General features: G+C 34.0%; 1 protein-coding gene across 2 annotated transcripts; it reads right to left on the reverse strand.

Annotated features, from left to right (window-relative positions):
* Positions 1-153: 153 nt before the first annotated feature.
* Positions 154-22,153, reverse strand: Agxt (Alanine-glyoxylate aminotransferase). 2 transcript variants are annotated; one of them, XM_072536650.1, is made up of 8 exons: positions 21,984-22,153; positions 16,337-16,502; positions 15,648-15,840; positions 3,792-3,957; positions 3,583-3,738; positions 791-886; positions 489-734; positions 154-394 (listed from the first exon to the last, which is right to left on the reverse strand). In XM_072536650.1, the coding sequence occupies exons 2-8, from the start codon at positions 16,484-16,486 to the stop codon at positions 235-237; spliced, it is 1,167 nt and encodes a 388-aa protein (XP_072392751.1). In that variant the 5' UTR covers positions 16,487-16,502; positions 21,984-22,153; the 3' UTR covers positions 154-234. The 2 variants fall into 2 exon arrangements, with proteins under 2 accessions (XP_072392751.1, XP_072392752.1); XM_072536651.1 differs by lacking the exon at positions 21,984-22,153 and adding an exon at positions 21,538-21,660.
* Positions 22,154-23,229: the final 1,076 nt, after the last annotated feature.

Here is a 23,229-nt window from a genome sequence, read left to right on the forward strand (position 1 = left end):
ATTTACATCTGTTATCTATTGATTAATTTCACTTTTTATATCTACCCATCTACTTATGTACTTTTTGATCAGTCAATCTGATTACCTTTTTAACAGCATCTTTAAATATTAGTGGCCGTTACGTCAAGTATAAACGAAATCAGAAAAGGAAAATAATTATTATGATCGTATGATTATCATGATCGTATTTTTATTTTACGTAAATAATGTACAATATTCATCTATAAATTTTATTTACAATTTTGAATTATTTCTTCTAGCATGTTCAAGAGATTCCTTCAAAACCGTGAGAAAAAAATCGATGGTTTGAGGTTTGGCGTTATATCCCATAATTCCAATTCGTAAAATTTTTCCTGCAGTAGGTCCTAGTCCACCTGCTATCTCAACATTATATCTAAAAATAAACCATTATATTTTCTTGAAACTTTAAGTGTACAGGCCGATGTCCTTTCTAGTAACAAATAAGCATAGTACACCCAAATACTTACTTGTTCATGGCATAATTCACTAGTTTTTTCCAATCAAAATCTGTGACAACAATAGATGTAACCGTTTTCAACCTTTTATTTTCATCTTTAACAAAGAATTCTAATCCTAGATTTTCAATTCCCTTCCTTAGTCTTTGGTAGCATTCATCATGTTTCCTCTGCCACTCTGTCAATCCTTCTTCGGCTATTATAGATAAACTTTCTCTTAGACTACATAGAAGACTGGAACTAGTTGTATGGTGGTACCTTAAAGTATAAATTTCTATGTTACAATATAAAAACATTAAAATTAAAATACCTACGGTCGAACATTATTGTAGCAGTTCCACTGTTGGCCTAGAACTTTCATATCCCAGTAATATACTTTGATTGGAGTGTTTCTCCCAAATATAACTTTTCTAAAAAACATTTTGATCATTTAGAAAGTAAGCAAATTGATATAGAATATCAGCAAAAATTGTAATAAATAATAAATGTTAGTGGGGTCTCTGCTATAAAAGTCTAGGAACAATACTAAAGATCCAAGGAGTGGTTCAATGAAGAATGTAATGATCTAGCAAATCCAAAATCCAAAGCAAGACAGGCAATGTTATCCAATCATAATGAAGCTAACAAACAGGACTAAATTGAAAAACGAAGTGAGTTTAAGAAGAGATGCAGAGCGCTAAAAAGAAAATACAAAGCAAGAAAAACTCAATACAAAGCAAGAAAAATCCAAGATGTCCAAGGAAAGTTCCAAAATAAAGAAATCAAGTGGAAGACGTATACTCCGTTATTGAAGACACAATAAGAAATATTTCATCTAAAGAACCACTCATGATCATGGGCGATTTTAACGCTAAGGTAGGAGAAACAACTAATGATAACATCCAAAATGTAGGAAACTATGGGTTAGGTATCAGAAACAGCCGAGGCGAACGTTTAATAGAATTTACAACCGAAATAATTTGGTCATTGTAAATACAATGTTCAAACATCATGTCGTTTCTCGACGTGGACCAGCCCAAATGGAGAATACAAGAACCAAATCGACTACATATTGATTAGAAACAGATGGGAGACATGTTTTACAAACGTAAAAACTAGACCAAGAGCTGCATGTGGATCCGATCATAAATTGTTATGGGCTTGCTTCAAGATGAAGCTAAAAAGAACAATGCCCCACCAAAATCAAAACAGGCTGGAGATTTCAAATCCGAAAACATTTAAAGATGCATTAAAGGAAACTAGTATGTTAAACACACAAGACAACCCAGAAGAAATGTGGAAAGGTTTCAGAAATGCCATAGAAACCTCTGTAGAAAGAACCAGAACCGAAAAAAAAAAACATCAAGAGAAAACACTGGATGACAGACAGATCGGTGCAACTTCTCGAAGAGCGAAGGAGAAACAAATCTCTCATATATCAAAACGACAGCAACAAAAACGAATTAGCAAGGTTAAATAGAAAAATTAAAAGAGCATGATAAAAATAAACATATAAATGAAGAATGCGAAGAACTAGAGAGACATGCAAAGCGGTATGAATCCCATGAGTTATATAACAAAGTCCGATATCTATCCACGGAATTTAAACCAATCACACAAACAATAATGGATCAAAACCAACATATTATAAATGACGAGAAAGGGATTGCGGAGGTGTGGAGAAAATATTGTCAAAGTCTATATGCAGATGATCCCCAGAATGCAAATCAAAAGTAGAAAAAGCAATCAAAAAGTTAAAAAATAGAAAATCTCCTGGCGCAGACCAGATCACCGCAGAAGTTTTAAAAGAGACTGGAGATGTTGGAGTAAATGTTATGCATATGATATGCAAAAAGATTTGGGAAACCGGAGAGTGGCCCAACGACTGGACAACATCCACGTTTCATCCCTATATTCAAAAAAGGAACATTGCTAGAAGAACATTGCTATGGAAAAACTGATAGTCGAGGGTAGAGTGGAAGGAAAGAGACCTAGGGGAAGATCTCCAAGCCGTTGGGTAGATCAAACAAAAATATTGATTAACCAAGGGTTACATGAAGCCGAACATCTAGCCCAGGACAGGGAAGGATGGAAGGAAATCGTGAAAAAACTGTAAAGGCCTGATGGTGTCACCACATCCCAAAAGGGATTAGGACTGAGGAGGAGCATAAAGTAAGGCACATCATGTAATCTACGAATGGAAAAGTTTCTCCAATGAGTTGTTAAATGGAAAATACGCCAGAAATTATGGAAAGAAGTAAAAGACTAAAACGTTGCAGATGCCTAGTTTACTGGAAATCATAAAGGATCAGAAAGTAAACATTCAAGTAATACCTTTAAAGTTTAAATTGTTGTAATATTACCTGCAGTTATTCAACCTAGAGTATTTGGTCCTACATTAAATAGATTGAGCCAATATAATGGACCAGGGGCAGTTGGATGTATAGGGAAAATTGTATATGGAAGTAATCATTTTATAGTTGAAATTGTTGTACTATTGTTTGCAGTCATTCCTCCTGGAGTAGTTGATTCTACATTAAATAGCTTGTAAAAATATAACAGACCATAAGAAAATCGAAGAGGTAGTTAGATGCAAGGTGAAAATTATATACGTAAGTAGTAATTTTCTAGTTTAAATTATTGTACGATTGTTTGCAATAATTTCGCCTGCAGTAGTTGCGGCAATGTTGGAGGTAAGGAAGTATATCATTAGTTTGAATAATTACTCTAGCAGGGTAAAAAAGATCTTTACAAAACCTCACTTTGGAATAAAATTAAAATAATTCCTGTTGTGTAATGCCTTATTGAAACTGTGGTGTATGTAGTTGTAATTATGTATCGCTTTATTTTGCAAATTAAGAATGGATACAAAATTATGAACTGTAACAAAAGTAGCAGGTCGATTCCTAACATACAGTTAAAGTCAAAATATTATATCTTAGAAATAAATAAATATATAATAAATCAATAAATATCATTCCCTTAGATCCCTCTTTTCAGATCTTTAATTGTTCAAAATATTAGTATCACTACTTAACATTAGACAATATAATGTGATTTCTACTTGTTGTAATTAGCTTCAATTTCGCCTTGTAGTAGAAATATATTTAAAGGAATATAAACTTACTGTGCTCTAGGACTAAACGAAACAATCGTTAAGCCTGGTGGAGCTCCTATAGCCTTCTGCACGCCAGCGTAAACCGCATCTACACCCCATTTATCCATGAAAAATGGTACTCCCGCAACTGCAGCTACTGTATCTACGCCAAGAAGACAGTTGTATCTAACAGAAACAACCATGTTAATTTGTAAAAAACACAAAAGCAATTTTCTTACTTGTGACAAAGATCACCAAGTCCTTCTATTGGTTGGTGTACTCCAGTAGAGGTTTCTCCCTGGACTGTGAAAAGTAATTTGGGACGATATTTCTTTAAATTATGTTCGATTTCAGTAAAACTGAAATTGTCACCTGCTACGGTAGACATTTTAATTGGTACAGCACCTAAAATAAAATAATATTTTGTAATAGTTCTAGAATATTTTGGTGGCAATAATTTAATCTGTAAAATCTACAGCAGACCATGATTTTTAATTACAGTATAACCTGCCACATCCGGATCAATGTGGCGACCGACCGATCCGGATGTCAAGACTATTTAAAAATATGTAGCTGTAAACGGCCTGAAATTTTTACAATACATAGTTTATAGCGTTTTAGGTATTTAATATCAGGACTAAAATACAATACATACGTACATTACATAGATACGAAAGGTAAAATAAAAACCTAAATATTATAGAGTTTTTAAGCTGTATTTCTGTTCTTATAAACAAATATTAAACGTTTATAAACTTTTAAAAAAATTGGTTATTTTCTGCTGCTTTCCATACTGTACACGTTTTTTTGAAGCCATGTCTCTCGTCCTTTTTAAGAGCTTCACGTCACTTGCACAAGTATCTTCTTGAGTTTCAACGTAGCAGTCGTAGCACAACAGAGCCTCGAACGACTTGAATGCTTCGAAGTGGCTCATTAAAACCGGATTTTTGTCAGTGCTTTCATCCCCTTCGTTGTCTGAGTTTATATGATCATTATAGCACACCATGTTCAATATATCGCAGTCTGTTCGTCTGCACTCAACCACTTGTTAACATCGTCTTCTTTCAATTTTTCACATCCCCGCAGGTTCTTTGCCAGTTCGGCGATCTCTTCTTCGTTGATAGTTTCATTGGTACCTTCCTCTGGTTTTTCTCCGACTCATCAGATGTTTTGTGGTCTAACAGCTTCCTTCATGACCTTACCATTGTTGTTGGTTTTATGTCAGCCCATGCTTGTGCCACCCACATCCAACATGTCCACTTTTTTTAGAATCTGTAACGTTTTCTCGTTTATCCATTCCAGCAATCAATGCCGTTAGTAACTTTCGTCGATAGAAAAGTTTTATAGATTCTATAACACCTTAATCCATAGGCTGACAGAGGGATGTCATATTTCCGGGCAAAAAAAGACATTTTATTTCGCCATCTTTTAGTTCTTCTGGATCGGGATGAGAGGGTGCGTTGTCCAACAGCAGGACTGCTTTTCTCGGTAGATTATTTTTTGCTAAATGTTTTTCAACTTTTGGTACAAATTGATTGTGAAACCACTCTTTGAATAGAAGACTGTTCATTCAAGCACTCTTTTAATGACGGTACCAAACTGGCAGGGAAGAAAAGTCTCTAAATTTTTGAAATCCCTAGGTTTTTTTGACTTTCCGATAAATCCTAGAGAGAGTTTGTGAGATCCTGTAGCGTTGCTGTAAACTAAAATTGTCACTCTTTCCTTTATCTTCTTGAATCCTGGTGCAGGTCGGCAGTATTTTATAATAATTGATACCTGTTTCATCAAAATTGTAAAGCTGGTCTCCGGTAATTCCTTCTCCTTTTAAGTAGAGTCGACAATGGAAGAGGCTTTAAACATGATGTCAACTTACTACAAACAAAACTCATTAAAGCCAAACCCGACTAAAACCCAAGTATGTGCATTCCATCTCAACAACCAACTGGCGCATGTAAAACTGAATGTTTCTTGGAAGGGACAACGCTTGAAACATACTGATAGGCCCAAATATCTTGGAGTAATACTAGACCGGTCACTAACGTATAACTTCCTCTGTCAGAGCAAGACAAAAGGTTTCTACGAGAAACAACCTTCTCCGGAAACTTGTAGAGAGCAAGTGGGGTGCAAACCCCCAGGTCTTGAAGACAACAGCTGAGGCCTTATGTTTCTCAACAGGGGAATATGTTTGTCCCGTTTGGGGTGGATCTAGACACGCCCAATAAGTCACCACGGCGTTAAATGAAACATGTAGAATAATTACCGGTTGTATGAAGCCTACCCCGGGGGATAAAGGGGTAGAATGCGAATACATGGAGTTGATTCCAGTTTACTCCAACTAGCCTCTTCTACTCAAATCCGACTCTCACCTTCACGCTGGTGTCCCCTGTTAACCGAGCAACCCAGCTGGAGATCTGGTATCCAACCCGGGTGGAAAGTTGGGTCGGGAACTGACGAGAGTGGGTGAAATGGCCCTCCGAAAAGGGGGTTTGGCGTTGGGTTAACTACCCAACCCGGTAAAACCTAATAGTTACGAAATCGAAAGTCAAAAATGCCGGACGGAAATCTCGACGACGACCTATGCAACGAAATAAGGACCTGAATAATGGAAATAATGATCTTAAAGTATTTACCTGGAACGTTCGCACACTTAACGAACCTGGAAACATCCGCAAACTGTGTGACATATTAGCACAATATAATGCTGATATTACTGCAATACAAGAAGTACGATGGACAGGTCATGGCATAATCCAAAAAGCAAACTACAATATATACTATAGTTGCCATAGAACCAGACATGAATTTGGGACAGCCTTTATAGTCAATAATAAAGTCAAGCACTTGGTTATAGATTTTAAGCCGATAAATCCGCGAATGAGCTGCTTAAGGATCAGGGGCAAGTTTTTTAATATTAGCCTTATTAATGTACATGCCCCAACAGAGGACAAGCAAGACGAAGAAAAAGACAATTTCTATGATGAATTAGAAAGAACATATGACAATTGTCCCAGAAATGACATTAAAATAATAATCGGTGATCTGAACGCAAAAATCGGAAGGGAAGAAATATATCTACCGCACATTGGTAAATATAGTCTCCATAATAATACTAATTCGAATGGACACCGAGCAGTCACCTTCGCAGCCTCAAAGAACATGATCGTAGGAAGCACATGTTTTCTACACAAAAAAATACATATGGGGACTTGGACCTCGCCTGATGGATTAACGAACAACCAAATTGATCATGTGATCATAGATGCTAGACACTTCTCCAACCTTATGGATGTCCGCACCTATCGAGGCGCCAATATTGATTCAGATCATTTTCTAGTTGGCACAAGAATTCGGGCTAGAATCTCAAATGCGAAGAAGGAGAGAAGTACCAAAACAAGGCGCCTTAATATTGAACTCCTCAAAAACCCGCAAACGGTAGAAAGGTTTCAAAACTATATCGAAACTAAATACATAACTAAAGAGAATCTAACAATTAGTGAACAATGGGAAATGTGTAAAAATTACATTAAAGACGCAGCAAATAACATTCTAGGGCCGCAAAGACCACCACCACGCAATGAGTGGTTCGATGCTGAGTGCGAGGACATTACAAGAAGAAAGAACAATGCATATAAACTGATGCAGCAAAGAAGAACCCGAGAAAAAGAACAAAAATATAAAGATCTCAGAAGAGAAGAGAAGTACATCCATCGGAGAAAAAAGCGAACTTATGAAAATAGAATATTGGAAGAACTTGAGGCATTAAAAAAGGAAAATCAAACAAGAAAATTCTATAAAAATCTAAATAAAGCAAGAAAAGAATTTAAACCAAGGATCGGACTATGTAAGGATAAGGAGGGGCATATACTCAATACAAAAGAAGAAGTATTGAAAAGGTGGGTGGAACACTATAAAGAACTGCTTACTATCGAAGTAGAAGATCCAAATCAACCACCCCCAGGAGCAAACAACAATACACCATTGGAGCCTCCATCAATTCAGGAAGTACGGGATGCAATAAAACACCTAAAAAATAATAAATCTCCAGGAAGTGATGGTATACCCGCGGAACTTATTAAATGTGGAGGTGCTACTCTGACTAATCATATATATAAAATCATACTGAGAGCCTGGAATGAAGAACAAATCCCAGAAGAGTGGTGTATTGGGATCGTTTGCCCGCTACACAAAAAGGGCGATGAATTAGAATGTAGAAACTATAGGGGAATAACCCTCCTTAATACAGCATACAAAATATTTTCGAGTATTTTATATGGTCGCCTGAGTGAATATTCAGAGGAGCTTCTTGGCGAATATCAAAATGGTTTTAGGCCTGGTCGATCAACAACAGACCAGATCTTTGTGCTAAGGCAAATACTGGAAAAAACCAATGAATTTAATATCGACACATACCATCTTTTCGTAGATTTTAAATCGGCCTATGATAGTGTCCTAAGAAATAAATTGTATGAAGCCATGGATGAATTCCACATCCCCGATAAACTGATAAGATTGGTTAAGGCTACAATGCGTAAAGTTGTTTGCAAAGTCCAAATACAGGGCGAACAATCACAGGCATTTGAAACGCATGTTGGGTTGCGACAGGGAGATGCGCTGGCGTGTCTCCTTTTCAACATAGCTTTGGAAAAGGCGGTCAGGGATGCCCAAATAGACAGCAGAGGAAACATTTTTAATAAATCATCCCAAATTTTGGCATATGCAGATGATGTTGATCTAGTTGCCCGCACAACACGCAAGCTAGAAGAAATGTATACCACCTTGTCACACGCCTCAAAAAATATGGGCCTGCAAGTAAATGAAAATAAAACTAAGATAATGGCATCAACACCCAACAATAGAGCCAGAAACATCGGCCACCAACTCACGGTTGATAATTCTACCTTTGAAGTGGTGGACAAATTCACATACTTGGGCTCCCTGATCACCAAGGAGAACGTCATGACTGAAGAAATCAAGCGAAGAATAATCCTAGCAAACAAATGCTATTTTGGACTGAGTAGACATATGAGAAGCAGAAACTTAAGCCAAAAAACAAAAATAACCATATACAAAACCCTTATACAGCCAGTGTTGACATATGGGTCTGAGGCATGGACCATTTCCAAGGCAGATGAAAATCTCCTGCTTATATTTGAACGAAGGATCCTGAGAAGAATATTTGGTGGCATCTGTGAAAATGGTGTTTGGAGAAGGAGGTACAACTACGAGATATATCACAGATATAAACATATATTTGGTGGTAAAGACGTAGTATCCTTTATAAAAATAGGAAGACTAAGATGGGCAGGACATCTGGCAAGATCACAGCAGAACAACCCTCCTAGAAGAATCCTTATGTCACAACCTGTGGGAAGTAGAAAAAGGGGTAGACCAAAACTCAGATGGAGGGATGGTGTAGATGAGGATGGTAGACAAATAGGCGCAGCAAACTGGCAACAGTTGGCAATGGATAGAACTGACTGGCGTAATAGACTTGGGAAGGTCGAGGCTCTTTTATAGGGCTGTAGCACCAATGATGATGATGATGATGAAGCCTACCCCTACTGTACCGGGTAGCTGGATTCGCATCACCAGACGACCGTAGATGCGCCTCACAATATGTGGAGAAGTTCAGGCAAACTTTCGATGAAAGGCACCAATTATACGGGTTTGACGAACCGCCAGGAATCAGCTGACTTAAATCAAAGAAAAGGTTTATGAGAAATGTCAGCGTCGAACCACCCGAACTGTTCCCCCTACATCCAGAACGACCTAATGGAATGAACCTGGACTGGAGAACCTGGCGGACACTCAATCGCATAAGCACAGGTGTTGCCAATGTAAAACAGAACCTCATTAAATGGGGCATCAAGACAGACAGCGACGCACTTTGTGAATGTGGGGAAATACAGAACGTGGAGCACCTGAGAGTATGCAGACTTTGCCCATCACAGTATTTATGGCTCGCAAACACAAAGGGTGTAGACGTAGCCCGATATTGGACAGAAAAACTGTAGTCGGATCCAGACACGAAAAAGTAAAGTAAGTTACTAAATCGTTTTCGTTTTCTGTCTAGGAGTCTAAGGCTAAGGTGTCAGATTGGATCGGAGAATTACAATTAACTCGAACGAGGCAATGTTGCCGATTTTAGCGCTTTATGTAGTTTGCAATATCTAATCCAAAATTTAACGTACTGTATTTAGTTTTTTTCTAGTTTACAACAAGTGGAATGAAAATTTGTCAAAATAAAAGAAGTTTTATGAGAATTTTTGGACTGAATGGTATAATTCACATTGCAAGAAAACTGCTCAACGAGAAAGGATGAAGATTACAAGATATATAAAAAATTAAATTGAGATGTAAAAAGAGAAGTAGAGTTGGGCAAGTCTGGAAGTCTCAAGATGATAAAGTCTCTCCGGAGGGAAGGAAAATCTAACTTACAGTTAATAGATCTGAAACAGTGGAAACACCATTATGGATAGATGTAAATTCCAAGAGATCGTAATGGAAGAAATATCCTAACATACACAAATACTTGAGATAACAACCGGAGAGTTAAGCGATGTGCTCAAGATAGAAAAACGGTAAAGCAGCAGGACCTCTAGACATCCCAATTGAGTTGGTAAAGTATGAACCAAAAATATTACATGAGATGTTGGTTCAACTATGTAACAAATACTTAAAAGGACAAAATATCCCTGATGATTGGAATGTTGGATACATCAGCTCAATATTCAAGAAAGGGGATAAACGCAAATGTACTAATTATAGGGGAATAACTGTTATAAGCTCAGTGGGGAGGTTGTACGGTCGAATTATAAAAGAAAGATTAGAATCAGAATACGAAGACATAGAAGAACAAAATAGATTTCGTGCAGGAAGATCGTGCACTGATGGTATATTCGTTCTGCAGCAGGTAATCGAAAAATGGAAGGCAAGAAATCTATATACCCACCTATTGTTTGTAGATTTGTAGAAAGCATACGATACGGTATCTTTAAAAAAACGGTTTCAAACATTGACGAAAGTAGGTCTCAGTAGAGAGTATGTGGATGCTATCGCAGATATATACAAAATGCAATAAGTGTCGTTAAAGAAGGAAACTTTATATCTGAATCATTTCCAATATCAAAGGGTCTTAAACAAGGATGTTGTCTATCGCCGACCTTATTTAAAATATATATTCAATCATCGCTAGAGCAGTGGAGGAAACAAGTATCCGGAATGGAAATAAACATAGGCGGTGGTAAATGTCTAACAACTTTATTTTTCGCAGATGATCAAGTAGTCGTAGCGAATGATGAGGAAGACATGGACTACATGTTTAGAAAACTAAAGAAAGAATATGAAAAATGGGGCCTCAATATGAATATGTCAAAGACAGAGTATCTTAAAATAGGAGATGATGAAGAAGATCCAGAGTTAGAAATTAGAAACACAAAAACATGCAATGAATATAAATATCTCGGATCTATAATATCTAAAGAAGGTACTACCAAAAGAGACATCGAAAACAGAACGCAGCCGGGAAAAAAGCGGTAAACATTCTAAACTCTCTACTATGGTCTAAAGATATTAGACAAGAAACGAAATTGACAATCTATCGAACCTTGGTAGAGCCTATTATGATTTATGGCTCAGAAGTTTGGCAGATCACGAAAAAACATAGAAAAAGAATAGAAGCACTAGAAATGAATTTTCTAAGGAGAGTGTGTGGTGTATCCAAAAAAGATCATATCAGGAATGAAGATATTAGAAGGAGGACAAATACTGTATATTCCAGTTTAGACAGAATTGAAACGACACAATTAGTGTGGTATGGTCACGTGTAGCGAATGAATGAAGATAGATGGCCAAAGAAAGCTTTAAATTACATACCACAACAAAGAAGAAGGAGAAGGTATTTGATCTCTTGAGAAGAAAATGTAAGGCGCATAATGAGAGATAGAGCCATCAAAGAAGACAAATGTTATAACTTATTATGATATAACTTTTCAATGAATATAATTATATATCGTTAAATAACAAAATGTTACAATGAATGTACAAAAATGTCATAAAAAAAACATACAAAATTAAAATATATTACAATGTGGCCCAAAAGTTTTGAAAACCTTTAGAGAATATGAAGACAACTTATACACGTTATTTACAATATATTTACTTATATCTTTTCAAATAAAAATAATAATAAAATATAATATACACCATGTATGTTACAATTTCAAAACTTAATTATAAAAAAATCAAAACAAATCTAGAACAAACCTAAAATGGAACGACAAGCCAGAGGGCTGATGGGATTTATATATTTTTAAATAAAAATATTAATAAAAAATACATTATGTATGTACAATTAATTACAATTTCAAAAAGTTAATTATAAAAAAATCAAAACAAACCTAAAATGCAACAGTGGAAAGGATTTTTGAGATGGGACGATGAGCCAGAGGGCTGATGGGACAATGAGCCAGAGGTGAGATGTCACTGATATTGATAAAGCTACAAATTGTTCCAAAAGTCATCAAACCCGTCAAATGATTTAAATATCTTAAAATATTCTAATTTTACTTCGCCTTTTTTGCCTTTTGCCATTTCTTGCACACTCTGCTTGATTACCTCCATTGTTTCTATGTTTAGTTGTAGAGGGACATTGGAATCTAAAAAAAAAGATGTAAAGTAACTGAGCTTTTTAATAAAACAATCTCTTACCAATTGGGGTATCAGTTGATACAGATGACTCTTGTATTGGGAAATCAATTGTATCTAAACAAAAGTAATTAAGTAACTCAGCTTTCTAACAAAATAATCTCTTACCAATTGGTGTAGCAATTGAAGATGATGAACCAGGTTGATTTTCCTTTTTTTCTGAAAAATATTTTACACTATAATGAACCATCATCATCAACCATCAATGAAATTTATACCTTGCAAATCAAAAGTATCCATAATCTGTGGATCTCCAAGATGAATTTTAGAAATGAGTTGCAAAAGTTGCTCCTCAATTTCAGTTAATGGCTTATGGGTATTTGCCCATTCCCCACTGGCGCCAATTTGAGCAGCAATTTTTCTACTCTTTCTTTTTACATTCATCTTCCATTCATTGAACACCTAAAAAGCAAACATTTAGTAAATGTTTAAAGAGAAATTACAGTTTTCTTACATGTCTCCATTGTTCCCCTGTTTTGTTAGGGCCATCATCAATGGTATTAACGGCCATAGCAAATTTCTGCCATAAATAAGCAACTTTGTTTGCCTGTGTTGGCTTTGTTTTGCCATTCAGTACTATCTTGTTACTTTTTAAGAAGTTTAACATAAATTCCAATTGTTTCCTGGTTGTTTTCTTTTTAATAATTGAAGTCATTATTTATTTTATTCTAATAATTATTATTATAAAAAAATGCACTAAAAAATTAAACACTAGACAACTCATTAAACTAGAAAATTAAACACTAAACAACTATAATGTATGTAATTAAATGTACTTTATATGTAATCAAACTAAAAAAATCAGAAAAAAATAGAACGCTAACACACTAGAGAAGTGACGATATAACAGGAACTGTTATTAATAACTGGTTACTGACAAATAACAGTGACTAATAGTTATCCAATAAATAAGTTACCAGTTATTCAGTTATTTTTTATATCAAGTCAGTTACTTGAGTAAACGATTATTCTGTTAATAGTATTGCAACATACCAAGCTCAGTCCGGTATTACTCGCTTCTTATGCCTACTTTCCCCATTTTAACTGCCTGAATAACCGTCTACCAGTGAATAACCGTATACCAGAGAATAACAGTCAATATTTTAACGCTAATGTACGTTACTGGAGTAACTACTAAGTAAGTTACTGGAAAGATTAACGTTAGCATTAAAAAAATAGCCAGTTATTCTGATAGACGGTTAATCTGGTACACGGTTATTCAGACAGTTAAAATGCGAAATCACGTTTTAGAAGCGAGAGTAAGAAATATCCGTAGATGTAGATACCTATGACATAATACGTAGTAATTATTTAGTGACCACTTATTTATCTTTTTGGGAGTATGTATGTACCTAACCTAAATACTGTTAATATCAAACTAAAATAGGTATATATTAATCTTAAGCATCGAGCAAAAAGACAAATTGATGATCTTAAGACAGCAGAATTTCAATTATTCTGCACTTTTTAACATTATTGAAATTTGAATATTTAGACATAAATAAAAAACATTAAAAATTTTTTTCGTTATCAATTGCAAAGATACATTGCAAAAGGTAGAATTCTGAACAATTTCCGGATTCAGAATGTAATTCAAGGAAGGATTTTATTATCCTTTTCTTATTTCGAAATCAAAATTAATGTCAACAAAAAATGCAAATTCATTGTATTGTTATATGATGTCAATAATAGAAATAAGGAGAATAACAGGCAATGGATAAATGGATTAACGTGTGTAAACACGTGTCAAGGATTCAATTATAGTTATATCTAAAATTTTATAAATATTTTTACCTAGAGGTATAAAAATAGACAAATTTTGTTTTATAACCCTTATTCAAGGACAAACTCTAAGCCGGTTATATAAATATTGGGACTTCCAAGAAGAACTTGGTCAGATTTTGACTTGAATAACTTAAATAACTGATAACTGTTTAAAATAACAGTTATCCGAAAATAACTTCCACGGTTATAACGGTTATTTAAAAATAACTTCTAAGCACATCACTATAACACACAAACAACGTGTTTTACCAAATAACATAACATATATACCTAACCTAACCTAACTAAGGCGAAAACTGCATTTTAGACAGATTATTAAATTTTACGTTTACGTAAGGTAAATTACATGCCAAGATAGGCAACCCATTATACTTAGATGATAGGTCATACCGATTTAAACATTTTTATGTAAATGTGTTAATTTGTGCTTGCACCATGTAACTATTTCACATAAACAATATATTATAGCACCAATATTAAAGAGGAGACACGTTAACGCATCTCCCTTACTTAGAAAATTATTAATACAGTTAATATTAAAGAACGTAGAGTTTTCATCTCGAATTATAACGAACGAGATTACGTTTTGCATTAGTCGTTTTTTCAATTTAACTAACTTGTAGGCGGGATCCCACAGTCTACCATTACATTATCGGTATTTGTTTACATTAGTAAGGGTCCCTAAAAATGCGAATTTTTTTGGACTTTGCTGAAAAATAGAAAAATGGCATAATTTTCATATTTTCAGTTATATGAATCCCTTAGAAACAGGAAACGGAAATGATACTCATTATCATTATTCCTTTATGATGGTAGGTACTTGATAATTAATATTTTCACAATAAACAATATATTTGAAAAGTGTGGCAATATTGGATCAAGAAGTATGTACTACGTACTACTAGAGCACAGTGTATTGCCAAATAATTCTTTTAGCATTAAACTGTGATCAGGACCAGACATATCCCTTTGTGGTATATACTTTGTGTACTACACACACGCACATCATTGGCAGCAGCTGTAATGACGGCGGTATCTTAAAGTTAATGTCAAAATATCAGTTTTTTGAATGCGAAATACAGAAAACTATAGCTCAGCGTAAAAAAATGTATAGATTGTAAAGTGAATAAAAACTAAAACATAATCCACTGTTCGAATGTCAGACTAATCCGACTAGCTTTACTAATGTAAGTAATTACCGCATTATCTACTGCAGTTCTTTAACACTATCATATGCTGCTTTGAAGTCGACAAATGGTGTGTATCTATATTATATTCTTGCGACTTTTTTAAGGTTTGCCTATGTGCGTGTATTTGGAGTATAATTGACTTTTGGTAATGTCCAATATTATCCTTTGTAAAGAGTTTAAGTCTCTCATAAAGTACGCTGTCGAATATTTTATATACAGATACTACTCACTGACAAAAAAAAAAATAATAAATTTTGTAGAAGTTTTGAAAACAAAAGTTTTCAATGTTTTATTGTTAGATAAAATGAATTTCCATCAAGTACCATCTATCAAGTTTCAGTAAGAAACATTACTGCAGGTAATCACATAGATCAATAGTTAAAGCTCAAACTATAGTTTTGGATTTATGCTTACCATATCTTTCAGCCATGTCTGCTGCTCTTAAACCCCAAAGTCCATTAACAGCTATTAAAACTCTATCTCCAGGTTCCAAAAGATTGCACAAAATAGCCTCCATGCCGGTGTGTCCGCTGGCACTGATTGCCAACGATAGCTCGTTTTTAGTTTGAAAAACGTATTTAATACCCTCTTTTATTTCGTCCATGATCTGAAATTTAACTTTTCTTGAAAGAAAATCGAAAAACAATACAAGGAAACATATGTTTACTATATTTTTTTTATTTCAAATGGGTTCGCGAACTAATAATTTTTTATTTCAAACTCTTTATAACACTAATTCATTACGTTAAAAAAATAGTCAAAATTTTGGAGTATTTATTAGGTATTGTTATTTGGATGATTTCTAATCGAAACTAGTACCAGATAATCGAGAAAAAAGTTATAATTAATGTAGGCCATACAATTTAAATGTTTTCCACTCACTTCTCGAGAATACATCTATTTTTTGTAATGACGTTTTCATCGCAAGGAAATTGTATAACCCCGAAGTGAAACAAATTATAAATACCTAATCATCGCTTTCATGATATCAACCTTGTATTCTGGAATTGAATACCATCACTTGCCATTTACTTTTAGATATAGGTATATCAAAATAAATCTTATAACATTCGAAACAAATATTAATAAAACTCTATTCTTACTTGAAACGTTTCTGCATGCATGTGACCTAAAACACCATGACTCATTGCATGCAGAACTCTGGGAGACAAATTTGCAGGTCCAGCTCCCATCAGTAGTTTATTGGGTACTACTAATGGTGTCTTCAAAGATTCTGGTGCTGGAATTTCCATTATGTTAATTTACTATCTAGAAAAAATAAAAACAATACCCATAAGATGCAATAGTAGAGAATATCGAAAAAATGGACCTAAATGCGAATCTATTAAAAGCTTGTTAAAAATAAAGTCCTTAGGGACATTAATAGGTTGAATCATATATTTATATGAATGAATCTAAGAATGCAGTAGGTTAACTCTAATAGCCCCAGAATTATGGGTCGAATATTATGAACAAATGCTGACAGAAGATCGAACAGAATTCCAAGATATTGGCTACCAAAAATATGATATTTCCTACCGCGAAGAAACTGAAATAACACCAGAAGAAATTAAAAAACAAGCCAACGCTATGAAAAATGGAAAGGCTCCAGGACCGGGGGGAGTACCCATTGAACTGATTAAATATGGCCCTGACAAACTATTTCAGCTATTGGCTTATACTTTTAATTTATTCTTGAGAGGAGAAGAGCTACCCCCAGAATGGAAAACTGCATAACTGCATATATCAGCAATCTATACAAAAATAAAGGCGACAGAAAAGATTGTAAGAACTACCGAGGGCTTAGTGTAACTAACTCAATCTGTAGAGTCTATACTACGGGAAGATAATCAAAAGCCGAATTGAAGATTGCTGGGAAGACGCTGAAGATCAGAGTGGCTTTCGTACTGGTCGTTCTTGTATAGACAATGTGTTCTGCCTAAAACAAACAATAGAAAAGCGTTTGGAACATAATATGGAGACACATATGGTATTTATTGATCTTCAAAAAGCGTATGACAGTGTCCCATTAGCCAAGCTATGGCAGGTGCTAGAAGACAAGAATATTCCACCGATTTACATTAATGCTGTAAGGGAGTTGTACGATGATATGACGAGTGTAATAAAGATTGGACAAAAAGTGACAAAAAAGATAAAAGTGACCAAAGGACTTCGCCAAGGCTGCTGCATTGCACCTACACTTTTTAAGATTTATTTGGAGGGGGTTTTGGATATTTCTAAAAGAAAATGTGAACCTATGGGTGTTAAAATTGGAGACCATACACTGTACAGCTTGCATTTTGCTGATGACCAAGTAATACTTGCAGAAGATCAAGATGATATCCACTACATGTTACGAAAAATAGATGAAGAATATACTAAGTGGGGCTTATCAATTAATCCATCAAAAACAGAGTACGTAGTAGTGGGAGGTGAAGGAAAGCACTTAGAACTAGGAAGCAAACAAATTCAAAATACTGATAGCTATAAATATCTCGGTGTAAACATTACAAACAATGGTCGGAATACAAAAGAAATAGCTACTAGAATTGGTCAAGGAAATTCAGCAATACGTCAACTGAATAGTATACTTTGGAATAACCACATCACCCGAAACACAAAAATTAGGATATACAAAAGTATCATAGAAAGCATTGCTACATATGGTTCAGAGCTTTGGGTAATAAATAAAAATGACGCATCCAAAATAAAAGCAATGGAAATGAATTATTGGAGAAGATGTTGCCAACTCACTAGAAAAAATAGAGTAAGGAATACTTAAATCAGAGAGCGAATGGGCATAGACATTGACGTCCTGGAAACTATAGATTGCAAAAGGCTGAAATGGTATGGCCATGTAGAAAGGATGAATGATCAACGATGGCCAAAGAGAATGTTACAGTGGATCCCCACCAACCGCAGGAAAAAGGGAAGACCAAGAAGATCGTGGAGACAAGAAGTAAAAGGTGCGATGGAAGATAGGGGTCTACAAGTAGATGACTGGAACGATCGCAAGCGTTGGAAGCTAGGTTGCGAGAAAGGGCGGCAGCTGTAATAAACTCATATATATATATATATATATATATATATATATATATATATATATATATACATATATATATTATTGTGATATTTAAAGTCTTGGTGCGCCAAGCAATAATTAACTAATTAATTTTTTTGATTAATTAAAATTATTTAAATGATATGATTATGACTCTATCACAATATTTAATTCTTTTATCTCAGGGTTAAATTCGTGCTTCAATATCTATGCTATTACATGTGAAAGGTAAGGTCCAGAGAATACCGGAATAATAAAAAACACATATGATCTAACACTATATATTGAAATAAAAATAATGAAATAATTCACACTCAAAAGTTTTCAATAAACAAATCTCATATAAGGATTCTCAAAATTTTGTTCTCCGTACGTGAACAATCAAAATTAATGGTACAAACAATATTAATTGAAAACTCAAATTCCCAAACTATTCTAACTCTCCTAATCAAAATATTTATATCCTTTCTAAATTACGTGTAAAAATTGTGTTATCAATAAAAGAAAAAAAACTGCAGAAAACAAAAATATCTCTCTCTGATGATGAGTGGTCCAAATCCTTGTTCCTTGTAGACTGTATTATCTCCTCTCAACCGCTCCCTATGTAATCAGCAATCTTACAACAGATTGTTGCAAGTATATCGTCCTTAATGATCTCCTTCAAAAGCAACAATCATTCAAATTATGATAGCCTTTCTCCTCTCGATAAACTGAATCTCTCGTTGGCCCGAGTGAAAAATTGACTCTTGGAATATCTTCTCTTTACGATAAACTGAATCTCTCGTTGGCCTGAACAGTGACTCTTGGAATATAAGTAGGAAAATATGACTTACAATATTTTGCTGCTTCAGCTTCTGTCAGATACACTAACTCCACAAAAACTCACTAACATTCAACACTACTGCTTGCTACATCTCGGGAACAGCCAGAGAACAATCACTGTTCGTCTTACAGACTTGGAAACCAACTGATTATCCTTTCTCTCTCCTCAATCTCGCTAAACTTTTTCCTACATACTTATCCCACCTTTTTCAATCTCCGCCAATCAAAACTCGTCACAATTCCCCCATTTTTTCATTTCAATAACAAACAAATTTTTACCTATAATTATAAAATTTCCTAAAACTTATTTACAAATAATATTTTCTATAATTCTTAAAAACTAACAAAAACCTCTTTCTAAAATCTCTTCTATTTGTCTCTAATCACTGCATTAATGTATTTTGGAAAACCCGTTTCAATTGTCGTTGGATTTCACTTAAAATTATGCGGGTCACTCAAGTATAACAAAGAAATAATTTATGTATAGCTTACATTTTGTTTAGTACAGGTAATCCAAGAATTTAATAACTTTCCTTCTTTGAAATGTTTGTTGTTTATTATCTTACTTATCTGAATTATTTTAATGTTTTTGAACTTTGAAATATTTTAATCAACCCAATATTTTTCTCGATTTTACATATCATAACAATATATATATATATATATATATATATATATATATATATATATATATATATATATATATCATATATTTATCCTTGTAATAATTCTGGGTACAGATGGGCGATGTTTTATGATTTAATATTAACAGATCTGTTGATGTTTTACTCATAATATTAATATCATCGGCATAAGCGGCCAGTTGAACCGTTCGGTTGGTGAGTGGGTTTCCTCGTCCAGTTTGCATTTGCCTAACCGCATACTCCAGAGCCAGGTTAAACAAAATTGGAGCCAGCCCATCTCCCTGCGAAATTTTGAAAAAGTCTGCCCGGTGGTTTTGTATTCCTACACATGCCTGAGTTTCATTCAACTTCTCTTTACGTTCCTGAATCTTCAGTTTTTCCAGGTCCAGTTTGTTTGTTCTTTGTTCATATATATGTTACGAGCAATGTCCGAAATTGGACAATCCCAGCATTGTACAGAAAATCTTGTCCACTTCTAGCATTGTACCCCTTTACTGTACAATCTCCGAATATATATATATATATATATATATATATATATATATATATATATATATATATATATATATATATATATATATATAATCGTCGGACTTTGTATAAAGAATTGCTGTACAATGTTCGAATTTCAATAAATAGACATGCATCAAAGTTTGAAATAATATATCAGATATCGATTCATATCGATTTTTACGATTATTCCCCATTTGTTATTAACGGCAAACAAACATCAATTGAGGTTATAAATCCATAATTAACCAGCGTTTTTGACTTTTGGATTCATAGAATTAAATTATTTTAAATTATCATACATATCTCTTTTACAAACATCTTCCCTATATTATAGTGATGTATCTATCTCTTGACGCTTTGAAATGTTTCACTAACAATATCTCTATTGTAGAACAATTTATTTTTCGATTCGATTTTTCAATTTTTGATTTGGTGTGTCGCTTGCAGAGATATGTAAGAGAGGTCGCTTGTCAATAATAATCGATTCGAACCGATAAGCGTGTCGACAATTATTTTGATTATTTCGGACATTGTACAGTTTGAGGGTACAATGCTACAAGTGTACAATAATTTGTGTACAATGTTAGGATTGTTCAATTTCGGGCTTTGCTCGTAACATATACATACAGATGAGTGGCGGTGCGTGGTGAGTTGTCTACGAACTACCTACATCAAAGCAAAGCTAAAAGAAGGCAACAACTGTGTTCAAATTTTTCGACGTGCGAAAAATTCACTCACTTAAGTTGATTATAAAATGAAAAATATTAAATATAAAAGTTGGTTATAAAATGAAGGAAAACGACGAAATACGATGTTTGACATTTTACAGATTTTTAAATGTTGCGTTTTTTTTTAACTTTAATTTAGTTCGTCAACAACTCACCACGTACCGTACCGCCACTTAACAGAGCAAATTTATTTACATTGTATACATTATTTGTGTTTTCTATCAATGTGATAAATAATCACAAAAACTATTCCTGGCAAGAAATCAATATTTAAACCATTGGCGTACTTATCGGCGATAATTCTATTGTCTTATCTAGCAACTATTCAAATCCAAGTATTTTCCATGGGATGGAATACACAGAAACTGCAACAATTAAACTTTTCCTTCATCAACCTTAACATTGATTCAATTAAATATGAAGTAAGCAGCTCCACGTTGTTTAAATTTTAGTTTGTTCCTTTAAAACAATATCTAACAGCTCACCCCAATCTGTAAGTACCTATGGATCTACTTAAAAGCTACTTTATAAAATACCTGTTCGAGAACTGGAACAGTACATGGAAATTCACTCTATCAAAGCTTCAGGAGATAAAAATAAGATTGGACAATGGCAACCACCCGAGATATCTAGACGAAAGCAAATAATTATTTCTCGTTTGCGATTTGAACAGACACAGATTTCTCATGAACATTTGTTTAAAAAGAAGAAAACCCAACTTGTCATGAGTGTGGTTCACACCTTATCTACAAAAACATTTTTTGTTTTTAAAAAACTTTAATTTACCAAGCAAAGTATAATTAACTGTCACCGTTTTGCTAATAACCTTATTAGGTTGAAGCGGGTTTTTTTTGTAAATATTAAAAAAATCTAACAGCGTTTACAACCGCTTCAATAATATAAAAAAACAGTGTATTCAATTTTTTTAAAGTTGAGATGTATAAAGTATAAATATCTATGAAACAAACATATCTTTACTTACGAAACTATTAAAAGGTATTTTTAAGAAATTAACACTGAGTCTACAACTTCTAATTTATGGTGGTAATACACTGGAAGTCAAAAATTTATTGAAACTTTTCAACAATGTTAATAAATGTTAACACCAATTTTAAAGAACTTATCATTAATCCTTTCGGTTTATAAATATGATACATTAACTCTAATCAGAAGATCTAACCTTTGAGTTGTTTATAGTGCAATATTGGAATTTTTTAATCCCCTTTGACTTGCAAGATTTTGTTAAGCTAGTTATTTTAAAATATGTAATGAAAATTTAGTTTTTAAAAAATTACACATTAATTAACAAATAAACTAAAAACGTGCGAACTATGAAAATATATGTAAATTTTAAATAAAGCAATTTTATTTCAGTTATTTAACAATGGTGATTAATAGGCTTTTTGGGTAACTAATCTATTCACTCATAGGTGACGCTACCAACTAGAGTAGGAAATATAAAAGTGGGGCGATTGGGGTAATTTTTTAGAATAAGCATAATTTTTAATATTTACATGATTTATAAACTATATAGTAATATATATATATATTTATGTAATAATTAAAAGGTAGTATTAGAATTATAGAACGAAACGTAATTCAACGTACATATCGCAATATGACACAAATAAACCATAACTCTGCCTGTGGGTTATGAGCGTGAGGACTGGGTGGATTGAGTAGCTCAGAAGCCGCGTTCATGCCCACAGCCTGTCCCAAACCCGGATAAAAGAGGAGGATTGATCCCACAAAAGTCCTAACCAACAAAATCAATAAACTAACAATTTTATCAGATGAACAACAAGGATTCAGATCCGGAAGATCCTGCGTAGACGCCGTATTTGTACTAAGACAAATCACAGAAAAGGCCATCGGGTATCATAAACCAGCATATCTATGTTTTATAAACCTGACCAAGAGTTTAGAAAATATACTTATTCAAAATATACTTGACTACATGGAAAAGAGAATGCGAAGAGATGGTAGTGGCGAAGAATACCGGTACGGAACGAATACCTATATATGTTAAGCTTTGCAGACGATCAAGTAGTGATTGCACAAGACCAAGACGACCTCAGCTACATGATGACGAAACTACAAGAAGAATATACCAAGACTGACCTGGATATTAACCTCGCGAAAACAAAATTCCTATCTACAAGTGAAGAAGACATAGAAGATCTACAGATTGATGACAACGTAACAGTCAAAGGAAAGGATAAATACAA

The sequence above is a fragment of the Diabrotica undecimpunctata genome, chromosome 7 (assembly GCF_040954645.1).
Source record: "Diabrotica undecimpunctata isolate CICGRU chromosome 7, icDiaUnde3, whole genome shotgun sequence".
Classification (NCBI taxonomy): domain Eukaryota; kingdom Metazoa; phylum Arthropoda; class Insecta; order Coleoptera; family Chrysomelidae; genus Diabrotica; species Diabrotica undecimpunctata.